The 13,987-nt window shown below is 36.8% G+C and overlaps 1 protein-coding gene across 4 annotated transcripts in view; it reads left to right on the top strand.

Moving 5' to 3' along the window:
- The window catches only part of LOC139953722 (uncharacterized), a 29,259-nt gene extending 15,272 nt beyond the window's left edge, over positions 1–13,987 (top strand). For 2 of the 4 annotated variants that reach the window (XM_071953248.1, XM_071953249.1), the window contains exons 2-7: positions 5,629–5,718; positions 5,860–5,908; positions 7,101–7,190; positions 8,428–8,499; positions 12,389–12,503; positions 12,929–13,987. In XM_071953248.1, coding sequence (XP_071809349.1) covers positions 5,632–5,718; positions 5,860–5,908; positions 7,101–7,190; positions 8,428–8,499; positions 12,389–12,503; positions 12,929–12,935 — 420 coding nt within the window. In that variant the 5' untranslated portion in view covers positions 5,629–5,631 and the 3' untranslated portion in view covers positions 12,936–13,987. Of the gene's footprint in view, positions 1–5,628; positions 5,719–5,859; positions 5,909–7,100; positions 7,191–8,427; positions 8,500–12,388; positions 12,508–12,928 lie in introns of those variants that run through there. The other 2 variants (XM_071953251.1, XM_071953250.1) reach the window with 2 other exon arrangements.

Raw genomic sequence — 13,987 nt, 5'->3', positions numbered from 1 at the left:
ACGAGCGAAGACGGATCTTATTATATCTAAGCTGTTCTTAAAAGGGCATTTTCATTTTTATTTTTTTGCCGGCAATTGGCAATCGCCTGATTTATTCACCAAATATCTTTAAAAAAAAAACTATCTTCTGATATGAAGACGGTGTCGTCCATTGCTTTTAACCAAGTAGGTTTTATGCGAATAATTATTTTGAGTAATTACCAATAGTGTCCACTGCCTTTAAACAACACATCTCATGTACATATTGGTGGTTGTTTTTTCATTGTGTTAGTGTTCCAGGTATATGAATAGGGTTTATTAAACAAGTCTGGTCCTAAAAAGAAACATATTCGTTTCATTTTTCTTGATTTTTGTTTCCAAAGGTAACTGCCCTATTTTTATCATTACGTATACGAAATCATAAAAATAAAAAAACAATCTGTGATATACCCGGCACAGCTGTCAAAAGAAATATAGCTTTGTTACATTTTAATTGATTGATTTTCAAATTATGTAGTAATTTTTCATTTCAATGACCTTTTGACAATACGTATACGAAATTGCCATCAAACAACCTAATAGCGTCCTGGGATTTGTTAATCGATGTGTTTGATCGGCTCGCACTTTTTTGAAAATTTGTCCATACAATATTGTCGATGATCTAATGAGCCTCGTCTCGGAACCTTACACCACCCCGAAGATCATGATACAACGTGTAGGGGATCGAGCAAATCCAAGTAATTCAAATCTCATTAGTGGGTACGGTTTACATTTCAGACGTCCTTCTTGAATTATTTAAAAGCGGCTTACAAGTCGATTCCATATGGCTGGCATTATTGGAGACAATAATACATTAATGATTTCCTCAACTTTAAGATTGTACACGTCAAGGCAACTTTCAAACAAAGACAAATACAGGATATGTACTGCTTATTTTAGTTTTGGAACTTGTTTTGTGCTTATAGGCAGTGGACACTTTTGGTAATCGTCAAAGACCATTCTTCACAGTTGGTGTATCTCAACACATGCATCAAATAACAAACCTGTGAAAATTTGAGCTCAATCGGTCATCAAAGCTGCAAGATAATAATGAAAGAAAAATAACCCTTGTCACACGAAGTTGTCTGCTTTCTGATGCTTGATTTTTACACATCAAGTTCTAAACTTGAGGTCTCGAAATCAAATTCGTGAAAAAGTACTTCTTTCTCGAAAGCTACGTCACTTCAGGGGGAGCCGTTTCTCACAATGTGTTGTACCATCAACCTCTCCCCATATCTCTTGACCAAGAAAGGTTTTAATGTCAATAATTATTTTGAGTAATTACCAACAGTTTCCCCTGCCTATAAAAGTCTTTGCATTTTTCACTGATAGTGATACCCACCCCAGTAAGTCTAATTTCCGATTGATTTGGCCCTTAAATAAATTAACAAAACTTCCGTTTAAACAACATGAGAAGTCTTCTGAAGCAAATACCACAGTACACACATTCATATTATGTCAGCTCTTGGAATATGTTCATCTTTTTTTCATATGGCTAGGCGGTAATCATACTTTGGTTTATATAAATTTAAGTAGGATTTGAAACTTTGCATGGTGGAGATAAGATATAGAAGAGTTTGCGGTAACACCATGTAATAACAATCTCTAAATGAGTTGGGGTGGTTCTAAAAAGAACCGTTGGATTAACTCGACGTTTCGATCAGTATGCTCTGATCGTCTTCTCCACATTGCTTTCTCCAGAAGAAGATCAGAGCAAACGTCCAGTTAATCCAACGGTTCTTTTCAGAACCACCCCAACTCTTTTCAAGATTTTTATTACGTGGTGTTACCGCAAACTCTTCTATATATAATATAAAATTGTTGGACTTCGCTATTTTTTGTGCTTTAGCAGGTCTTTTTAATTCGGAAATTAGGTCTATACACGATGGTTTTGCTTATTGGATTACACCGACAACGTTTCTCAACCGAAATCTATTCGCGTAGTATAAACACGGGTCAACATTCGCACACAAGACGAAAAGGTTACTGCGTGCCGTTGCGGTGAAGTCAAGATATCACCTAAACTCTCGTCACCTGCCAGTGAGAGTTAAAATGTATGTTATTTGATTTCAATTTATTTACAAAAGGTGACGATGTTACGACATGCAGATCCCTTGGGAAATTATCTTTGCCCGTCCCGTCACTGTTCGCTTCTAAAACAAACCAAAAACCTTTGAAGAATGAAACGGAACACATGACATTTTAAGTGGGGCTTTTCCCGAAGATTCTGTTGGTAAAAGGCAAGGGACAGCATGATATCTTGGCATGGCATTTCCGATCTTTTATCCATTATTTATATGTAGATGGCCTAAGCTTTCGATCCCAACCGGAACTCTTTCATAGGTTATTTATATCATTATACATTTCTGGAACTTGGACCAAAGATGCTTCATATAAGTGAACTTTAAAGACACTGGACACTATTGGTAATTGTCAAAGACCAGTCTTCTCACTTGGTGTACCTCAACAACATATGCATAAAGTAACAAACCTGTGAAAATTTGAGCTCCATCGATCGTCGAAGTTGCAAGATATTAGTGAAAGAAAAAAAACCTTGTCATAAGAAGTTGTGTGCGTTTGGATGGTTGATTTCGAGACCTCAAATTCTAAATCTGAGGTCTCGAAATCAAATGCGTGGAAAGTTACTCCTTTCTCGAAAACTATGTCAACCTCTCCCCATTACTAGTCACAAAGAGAGGTTTGATGCTAATAATTAATTTTGAGTAATTACCAACAGTGTCCACTGCCTTAAATCACCGTAGTTTACAAGCCTGAGGAAACCTGTAAACACATGGCTACGATTTATACTTCCTGCGAATGCGAATGCGATATTCATTTTGACGTCACAAATTAATTCGCAACAAATAATTTCGCAAAAATTGATTTTTGACAAGCTCCTAATGTCCCATCCGAAGGTCGAATCAATTATGGTAAAGTATCGTGCTCAATGACACAAGTGCTCATAAGAAACACGAGAGCTTGAGTCTTGTACCTTTAACCATTCCAGTACTAAACGCGTTTTTTTTATGTATGTTTTGTTTTTTTTTGTTTTTTTCAGAACTATTTCATATCATTTTCTTGTCCCCTTTAGCGTAAGTTTGAACATTGACGTTTAATACTGCTTTACCTTTGACTCATTATGTCAACCCGGTTCATATGGTCCTCTGAGTCAACTGCCCCTGCCAATATGTCAACAAAATACCAATATAATATCCATTCACAGAGCCCTACCCATAAAACATGTAAACGTATCTTTACACTTTAATGTATCTCAGGTCATCATAGTTGGTGTGTCAATGAGTGGGGACAGCACCATCATTTAATATCAACTCCCGGGTCGATTCCGGGTGCAGTGTTAAACTTGATTCAAGTCCTGTTCTCATGCGAGAAGTCATACCTCACCAACTAGCAGCCGTGTAGCATTGAATGTCCTCACAGTCGAAATTGCGGTAGACTTGATTCAAGTCCCGTTCCCGTGCGAGATATCCCTGTAAAGCATATCCGCCTTCAAAACGTAGCTATTGTGGTCCCGAGAATGAGACTAGGTTGTGTTAGTTTTCTGACGTTAGGCAATGGGACTTTAAATTAAAGGGACTCTCGCGGGATTGGGACTTGAGTCAAGTCTAGGCCCCGTGGGGCCTGACTCGCGTTTTAGGGTCAGATAGTCCGGAAAAGGGGGTTCAATTTATCACAGATTAAAATGTGGGTGTTATTTGACCCGAGGGCCAGGCCCTTATGAAGGACCCAGAATCAAAATCAACGCGTATCCCTATGGTTTGTTGAGTTTCTGGGACTCGGTTCAAATCCCGCCTAAAAAAAAAAAACATGTATGAGACAAAATAGTCAGTTGCGTTCATCCCCTAGTTTTTTTCTAAGTGTGTACATTTCTTTGTGCTCTTTCTTACATCAATTATTAGCAAACTTAATTTATAATCTAAAAATCTTATAGTGTAGGTTTATTTTCTAAAACTGAATCTTCCTTCCTTGTCTTCTCTCCATTTTGGGTTCTTGGCTAGTACATTGATTAAGTTTGCTTTACTGGGAGTCATTGACTTCACAACCAGAAGTTATGATGTTTTCATCATAGACTGATAGTTATTAGTCTAATCTCTTCTTGCCTCTTGTCACAAACTATTGGTTTTACAACTTTTTATCAGTTTCTATTCTAGGTAACTTTAGAGTACTCAATAACTTTGTGGTCTGGTTTTTTGGCAACACCATTATGGTGCTGGGGGGTGGACTTCTCTTAGACAAGCTGTTTCAGAATAAGTCGAAGATTCCATAGTCAAAACAGGGCAAACTTAACTTATCGAAGAACTACACTCCCTCCAAAATCTAACATAAACCCCGTCTAATCTGAACACAGAAACCACACACTACGATATCCTAAACAAAATACATCAGTCGGGTTTTAATCATTTACTCACTTGATGGGAAAAGATATCGCTGAAAACAAAAGGTGTTAAGAACGACGGAAGGAAACATTGCAGAGCGATGACGCATGTGTGTGCCAATGGAAATTGAACGAGCTGACATTAACACTTAAAACACCGTGGACGAATGGGCTGACCTAATTAAAGGAGAACATTGGAGAGGAGGAAAGCGTTAATGCAATTCCCTTGAATAAACCTTCGGGTTGTACTCGTGTAAACTTTAAGTGACGGTTGAGGATTTCTAATTAAACAAAAAAGAGAGTAGCTTTTGTAACTTTAGATTGTGTGGTGTAACCGACGTTTAATACAATCTGAATCTTGTAATGCGGGAAGGTCAGAGTCAGTTTGGTAAATATGGTACATTTTAAAGGCAGTGGACACTATTGGTAATTACTCAAAACAATTATTAGCACAAAACTTTACTTGGTAACAAGTAATGGGGAGAGGTTGATGGTATAAAACTGCTCCCTCTGAAATGATGTAGTTTTCGAGAAAAAAAGTAATTTTCCACGAAATTGATTTCGAGACCTCAGATTTAGAATTTGAGGTCACGAAATCAAGCATCTGAAAGCGCACAACTCCGTGTGACAAGGGTGTTTTTTTTTTTCATCATTATCTCCCAACTTTGATGACCGATTGAGCTCAAATTTTCACAGGTTAGTTATTTTATGCATATGTTGAGATACACCAACTGAGAAGACTGGTCTTGACAATTACCAATAGTGTCCACTGTCTTTAAGTTGCAGTTAGCATCTCTCGACTGTTTCGTAAGATTCCGTACACAAGAAACGAGATGCATTCTTAATGCGACTTTCTAACTTAAAAATACAGAAGGGACGGGATCAAAACGAAAACAGTAAATCAAAAATATGCAAAATCTACGATTAGAATTACAATTTATTTATTCAGCCAACGTTAAAAATCACAAAAGGCAAACATTTCGGAAATTGGAGTGCACCTCGAGCTCTCTAGAGACTACAACAACAAATATACATATAAAAAAAAATGCAAAGAAGATACAAATTATATAAATATTTAAAAGTACAACAATAGCAGAAACAAATTACTACAAGCACGAAAAGCAATCATAAGGGATTTTATTTTACTCCACAGACTGACTTAATTATAAAAACTTGTTTTTAACTTGTAGTTCGTTTTGCTTCTTTTTATCTTGCAGATCATGAAAGCGACGTGCGTTCTATGTGCGCTAGCATTCGTCCTCGTTTTAGATTTATTTTCACAGTCATGCGCAGATGAAGCCGTTGAGGTAAGTGACGTCACACACAAAAATTTATATTGAAGTATTACAATTGCACAGAAATGTACGTCATCATTTTGTTTAACTTATTTTATCATTTAACAAAAAAAAAAATCAAAATAATTTTTTCGATGTTCTCGTTTTTTACAGGAACCATCCAGATCGAACTCAGCGTGGTTACCTGGCAACAGAATATTCCGTAAGTTTTGTTTAAAATCTCCATTTTCGGCATACTTCGGGCATAAATTGTGCCTTTAGACTCTATACAGAGACAGTTGCTATGTCAAATGGTTCGGGGCAAACTGTTCTATAGCAACCTACAGATGAGCAAACCCTGGTACCATTGTGCCATTCACATCCATTCAGAATCGTGTATAGGTGTCATCGTCTCTTACGTAACTACGCAAAAGCAATTGCTTCTTATCATGCGACATAGCAACTGTCAATTAGTCTGAGGAAGTTAAAGACACTTGCAATATTGGATATTGTCAAAGATCAGTCTTCTAACTTATTGTATCTCAACATATGCATAAAATAACAAGCATGTGAAAGATTGTGCTCTATCGGTCGTCGAAGTGGCGAGATAATTATGAAAGAAAAAACACCCTTCTCACACGAAGTTGTGTGCTTTCAGATGTTTGATAATGAGATGAGGTCTCGAAATCAAATTCGCGGAAAACTACTTCTTTCTCGTAAACTATGTCATTTCAGAGGGAGCCGTATATATCACAATGTTTTTTGTTTTACTATCAACAGCTCCCCATTACTCGTTACCAAGTTAGGTTTTATGCTAATAATTATTTTCAGTAATTACCAATAGTGTACACTGCCTTTAAAGGTGTCGCTTGTGACCAAGCACGTCATTGTACCATGCACTATTAAAGTCTAAATGGCTTATTGCTGAAGAACTTCTTGCCGAATACTTTTCCCCCAGTCTCTCTGCAAAAAAACACACGACGTGGTGTTACCCTATAATATAGGTCTAGTCTACCGTCAAGACGTTAGTCCAATGTCAAAAAACATTCCTTATCTTGACACATTTGCGGGGATGACTGCTCGGTCGAAGCGGGTGATTTCTCCCATGGCCAATAACTCATTATCACAGCTAAAATTTAAAGCGTCACTCCCGACAACTCTCACAATTACGTATTTTTAACACCGTTAATTCCTTGTTTACATTTAATCAACCGTAACATCTCCAATTTTTTTTTTTTTTTTTCACTCGTTTTTTTTTTTTTTTGCTCACTGTTTTTTCCCCCTCCAATCCCTGTGGGACACCAGCGTAAAAAAAGGTAAAGCAAAAAGATACCACAAGCACTCTTTATGTGAACGGGAAAGTTGGTGATAAGGTGAGATTTCTGACAAGAGTTTGTTCCTTCTCCGAATTGCAGATGACTTTAAGCACTTTCAGAGACCGTCCCGGTGGGGCGGACGACTTCGCACGGCAAGCAGACCCCATGGACGCGCACCACGGGCATACGGTAAAAACAATTGCTATTTTCTGTTTCCTCGTAGGTCACTATGCACTATTTTCACACCATCAGGTTTTGAAGTGTGACAATGTTGTACGGGCAGACAGTCTGTCGCGTATTGGCACATTGCAAAGAAACTGTTTACTATACTGTTCACATCAAATCTCGAGTGTAACTAAATATAGGGGATTTTTTTATCTAGGAAGTTCTCAATAATAGCTTGTGGCTAACTCAAATGTTCACTGCTGATTCACTGTAATTAAAATGGCAGCTACTTTAATATGCTATTAATATTTATAGATTATCTTTGACGGGGAATCACGGGGCTCTAGTGGTGTCACACCACTTATTAAAATAAACGCCAAGTGGATTTTACGTAAACAAAGGTGTTAGGTTACCGGGATACTATCTCACGGAGACGAAATACATGTACGAACACTGTACGAGTCAAATTATTAGGTGCAAAGAGTCGTCTTTGGTAACTTCCTTTTGTTCCAACTTCATTGGGTTCTGGTTTATTTCAGGCCCCAACTTCAATGTTGTTCTGGTTTGTTTCAGGCCCCAACTACAATGGGTTTTATACTTCATTGGGTTCCAAATTCATTAGGTTCCAAATTTGTTGGGTTCCAACTTAATTGGGTTCCAAATTATTTGGGTTCCAACATGTGTTCCAACTAGATTTGGTTCAAACTTCATTGTGTTCTAACTTCATTTGGTTCTCCACCTTCCTTTTGGCGGGACAATTATTTATTTATTTCTCTGGATAAGAGGTTTGCAATTTTTGTTATCCTCTGTTCGTTTGTCAACTGATCGTTGTTGTCTGATTTTCTAGTGTAAGGATTGTAGAGAAAGAAATCAATGTTTTGTATGATTTTTTTTTATATGAAATTTGTCGTCCTCTTTATCAACCTTTACTCCTTGTAGGCTTATAACCTTTCCGAGTAAACATTTCTAAACGCTAGGTGGCAGCATACACGATTGTTAGAGGAGGGGATGTTCGATGTTCATTTGCATTTGCATACGTCAGGTCATCACAATGCCTTTGGATGAGGCACTAGGACTGACAAAGGCCAGTAACAGACACTGATACTTTGTATGGCGCCACCTCGCGTCTAGAAATGTCGGTTATAGGCCTATACTTTCAGCTTTATAATGTTTTAATGACGTAATGGCTGGCCTGTTTTTACTCATTGTTTGTTTACCCCGCTTCCAACTCCACCCTTAAATATTCAATTATGTAAAAAAGAACCAGATGATCTCACGGAAGAAGGGCAGGTATTCCGCAGATGGGGCAGTAGACGAATGCCCTACAAAGGTGGTAAGTGTGGGTGATAAACTGTGTACATTTAGTTCTGATAATCACTGTAAAGGCACAGTTGAACACTTAAATAACAATGGTTAAAAGGGGCGCCACCCAGAGTTTGTCTGAAAGAGACATGTTTAAAAAAATGATCATCAATTTACCTCAAATCTGTGAAAGCTGACACGCTGTACCCAACATAATTGTGATATTCACTTCAAAGTGTGAATGTTTGTGACACTAGGTGGCAGCACCACATAAATAATTTGTAAACTGACAGGTGCGCATGGTCAGATCTACATCTGGGTCAGAATTGACCCGGATCTGGATCAGTATGTCCTGACTCCACTCCGGGTAGTTTTGACCCCGAATATGTGTAAAAAATACCCAAAATAGGTCAAACTGATACAGATTCCTGTCAGGTTCAACCTCGCCCTCAAAATGGTCAAGCCCCCTGAAACACGGAATCTGGTTCAATTCTGAGCCACAGCACAGTGCTTTTTAAAAGCGGTAAAATACACTTTTCTGCTTTCCTCAAATTTCCAAAGTCCAAACTCTTCAAGATGAACAACTGTGCCTTAACTGTGTTGAATTCGCAACTTAGAGCACCACCGAGAGTTTGTCCGAGCAAGAAGTTTCTTAATTTACGGTGATCACTTTTCCTGCGAAATCTTGACTTTTATTTGTTTGCTTAAAAATTGAATGTTTACGTGTTGCGTGTAATAAGCATCACAATCCACAGGACAGTAGTAAAACACTAAACAAAATTAGGCCTATCCTTTATACCAAAAAATATTCTGGAAAAAAACCCGGAAAAATGTGATCTCCGTACCTTATGACTGTTTTAGGGGGAAACTTTCCAAGGGTTAGCACTTGGTGGCGCACTATATTGCAAATCACCCAACTCAAACCACCCTCTTGACCTCCCAACTTCTAAAGAGTAGTGAAACCCATTTGTGTTAACGAATATCCAGATTTATTTATTATATTTTCTTTTATCTTCAGATGAGTTTTACTTCTATAACTATAATTAGTTTATTTCAGTTTATACTTTCCCCAAATAATTTTCTTTAATGACTTTTATCTCTCTTCTCTATTTTCTTTGACCCAGTTCACCATACGTCATAATGTCAAGATTTGACACTGGTGCATTGGATCAACATTATTTTCTAAATACGATTGTATTTCCTGTTCTTAAAACTGTGTTTTGTAGACTATTCTCTTCCCTAGATTTAGTCTATGTAACTTTCAAACTTTCTATCATCTTATTCTTTGTATTCTATCTATAATCAATTCGAGTTTGTCTCTTTCGAAGTAACTGAATCACATAATATCAAAGGAACCTACTTGTACAACGTTCAAATGGGTTTATTTTTTGTCAGAAGGTGATCCAAATATCGCCAATTTTTTTTTCATTCTGATCAGTTTCACAAGCCTTTAAAGTCATTGGACCCTTTCGGTACAGAAAAAAAAGTTCACAGATTTTCAAATAGTTTACAGGGTTTACAGAAGGTAATGGTGAAAGACTTCTCTTGAAATATTGTCCAATGAAATGCTTTACTTTTTGAGAAAACATTAAATCAATATAAATTCTCGTTAGCGAGAATTACGGATTTATTTTAAACACATGTCATGACACGGCGAAACGCGCGGAAACAAGAATGGGTTTTCCCATTATTTTCTCCCGACTCCGATGACCGATTGAGCCTAAATTTTCACAGGTTTGTTATTTTATATATAAGTTGTGATACACGAAGTGTGGGACTTGGACAATACTGTTTACCGAAAGTGTATAACGGCTTTAAGGACAATGCTTAAGGTAGGGCCGTGGTTTGATAGAAACGGCGAACAGAAATTGCGGACTGATTGTTTCCCGAAGTTTTTACTTTATACAGAAGGTGATACTGGTAAGTTATGGACATAGAAAAACGATGTCCTTACATTTTATTACAAATCCTCAACCAAATCAAACACTTTGCAGGAACGAAAAAATTCATCTAGGGAAAACCGAATCCATTAAATTGATATGTTACTTATTTGGTGTGTAGGTTAATTGTTTCATTTCTTGTGTATTACTAACTCTCTAATCTCTTTGTTTTACCTTTGATCTTCTATGTGTGTTCTTGGGACAGATTCTGACAATAGTATGTAAATATTAACAAGTAAAAAGTAATCATTATTGTAATATTTCCACCGTGTTTCCTTAAACTCATTCTGACATATTTTACTTTTGTATTTCAGATACCTGTGTAGATATAATTTCAATATATCATTTTTTAGATTGTTAAGAATGTTTTTTTTATACTCTCTAATAATTATTTCAACTATTGTGTTTGAATTTAATTTTTCTCATGATTTCCTTCGCAGATGTGCCTTCCAGTATTTCTGTTCATACTTTAACGGAACACGTTGCCTTGAATCAGTCGAGTTGGTCTTTGAAAAGCGTTTGCAACGGTTTGTTATCAAATGCATATGATAAGAAAGATTTCAAAAGTGGCATAAAAATGCATGATCCACACAAGTATCACTCGAATCTGCGTGGTTTTCCTTTTACCTCGTCGACAAACACAGTCGGTCATTTATGGGAGTCAAATTGTTGACTCTCATAATGGCCGACCGTGTTGGTTCGCACTGAGTAAAAGGAAAACCACGCAATTTCTAGGCAAATGTGTGTGGGTCATTGTATTCTAATTTTTAAACATCTTTATAACCGTGCATTTTATAACAAACGGTTACAAACGCTTTTCAAAGACCAACTCGACCGATCCAAGGCAACGTGTTCCTTTAATGTCTCATACTCTGAAGTTTCAAACTCTGATATTTCATACTCTGTTTTTATGTGTTGTTTCTGTTAATGGCTATGTCTCAAGTCGCATCCAAGTCAAACGGCTTTGGCTACAGCTTTAGTCGGTGACTCCGGCTACTGCTTGTGGCTTAAACGAAAACCTTGAGTAATAAACTATGACATTTTTGTTAACAATCAAAGCCAAAGCCAATGATTTCGGATCGACCTTCAAAAACTCTTTTCTGATCTTGTACAGTTTGTTTTCTCGTTTTGTATCTTTGTATCTTTCTCTTTTCTTTTGTCTCATTGCTTAAGTTGTTCTGTTCTATGTACATTTCAAACTGTTAATTTCTGACCAGCATTTAGCAAAGCATTCCCACATCATGTTAGGTTTCTTTAGAAAAGACGAATAAGTACCACGAACATAAAACGATGTAGGCATTTATCACTGCGTCATAATTAGTTGTGTTTCGAGATAGAGAGGCGTCTCTCTTTTAGAACCAAAGTTGCTAGAAGAAAGTTGCGAACGAGCCTTATTTTTAGTGCAAAGCAAATAATTGACATTTTGCAGTTAAATAACACAATAGATCTTGAATCGAATTTTTCGTAAACATGATGGGGGTGGGGGTATAAAGTCGGGGTGGTCTAATGCGCATGTGCTTACGTCAGCCAATCCCGGCTTGGAGGAGGCACTCCGGTGACCTGGCGAAGACATAATCCACAATCTTACATTCATATCCTTCAACAGAGGGCGGGCTTTAAACATGACAGACACCGTTAAATGCCATGGTGCGGTGCCCGATGCACACTTGGTAGGCCCATTGGTTAACACGTTTTTATCACAAGTCAATGCACTAATATCAGACAAGTATTCAAGCATCTGATTCATAATATATCGGTACAGTTAAGCGATCATCATTCAATTCGAATACATTTGCATAATTTAGCATATTTTCATTGCAAGCCTTATTGCCATCATTCAAGCATCTGGTTCAAACTTATTTGGACAATGTTTCCACAACATTACTCCTTTAAGCGACCATCATCCTTTTTGCATACATTTGCATAAATTTGCATTTTATGCATTATTGTAATTTTTATTAAAACGTTGTTTTTATCTAGCTGGACATAAGAGAGATTGGGAAGATGTACCCGAGTCAGGAATAGAAGGCGAGTTCAAGAGAGATGATGCAGCCGATGAGGAAGCAAGATTGGAGGACGTCATTCAATATTTGAGGTAATGAATATTCATTAGATTGATCATTAAATTGAATTGTGGTTTGGACGTCGTTAAATAATATTTGGAGGTTATGAATATGCATGAGATAGAATTGTGGTTTTGAACGTCATCAAAAAGTTTAGGTAATGAATATTCATTAGATTGATTGTTGTTTTGGACGCCATCCAATATTTTTGATTATGGATTTTTGGTTAGATTGAATTGTGGTCTTGGACGTCATCTAATGTTATGAAGTTAATGAATATTCATTAGATTGAATTGTGGTTTTTTAATACAAAGTATACCCTTTGGTTTTTGGAACCGTTCGATTGTTTTAATCTTTTTTCAATCTAGATGTATACAATAAATCCAACCGTCAACCTGTCAATTTATTATGCGCATTATTCTAATGTAATTTCATATTTTGTTTTGTTTTGTTTCAGAAACTAGACAACAAAAATATAACCTTCGTTTGGTAGAATTTCTTTATAATACCCGCTGCCTGAATATTTGCTTTAAGAACACATTAAGTTAACAATTCTACAAATCGGAGAGTAATTTAGACGAATTACAACTAGCGGACAAAAAAATTATTATCAATATATTATATTGTATATTTGCATGGCAGTACAGTTCAAACCAAAAATTACTTGACGTATATTTTCGATTCACGAGTCGTTTACAACAATGCATTAACATTACTATGTTTACCCATTGTTACGCCTTGCTTTCAACTTAATTGACAGCAAAAGCATGGTCAGTAAAATTTAAGCCATTTTGATTGTTGTTGGTTACGTTTTTTTTTTTTTCTTTGCTCATTGAAGTTCCTTGTAATTGACTTTTAGATGATTTTAAGTCATTACACCACTAGTGCAATTCTCTGCCTAAAAGTATTGTATATAAACTAACATTATAATGATATTAGCACAATACCAAGTAATATGTATTAAGGGATATAGACTCATGAGGGCGCTAGACTCGCTCTGCAAGGAGAGCTTCGTATTGGGAGAGTGACAACTTGGCAATCGACAACATGCATTTAGAAAACGCATGTGAATACTGGGTTCCAGACGAGACTGCACACTGGGCTGTGCGACATTTTGAACCGAAACTAATGGCGTCCAGCAACCACGTGTCCAACGTAAACTTGATCCTCCGTGTCGCAACCGACCAATACTCAGCTCTGTGTACTGTTTTGGAGGCCTATTTGTTGACTGTTTTCCTGTAACAAACAAACGCATAAGTAACCGATAGACATGTTACATGAAGCTTTGTTTTTTGTTAGATCATCCCCCGAACACATTTGCGAGATATGTTACTTGGCGTTGAAAATAAAAGTGTACATTAAATTACGAAGTTTTTAGAGTTTGTTAAAAAATATTGAGCTGGAGAGAATACTTTAACAAGATTTTTGTTTTTCAAGTTTGGAAGCCAATTGAGCAAAAGTCACAATGTTTGTCACGTATCGACCACAGTCAAGATAATCAACTTACGAATTATGA

This window comes from Asterias amurensis, chromosome 22, assembly GCF_032118995.1.
Source record: "Asterias amurensis chromosome 22, ASM3211899v1".
NCBI classification, from domain to species: domain Eukaryota; kingdom Metazoa; phylum Echinodermata; class Asteroidea; order Forcipulatida; family Asteriidae; genus Asterias; species Asterias amurensis.
Note: the sequence above shows the minus strand (reverse complement) of the source record. Positions and strands in the feature narration are given on the sequence as shown.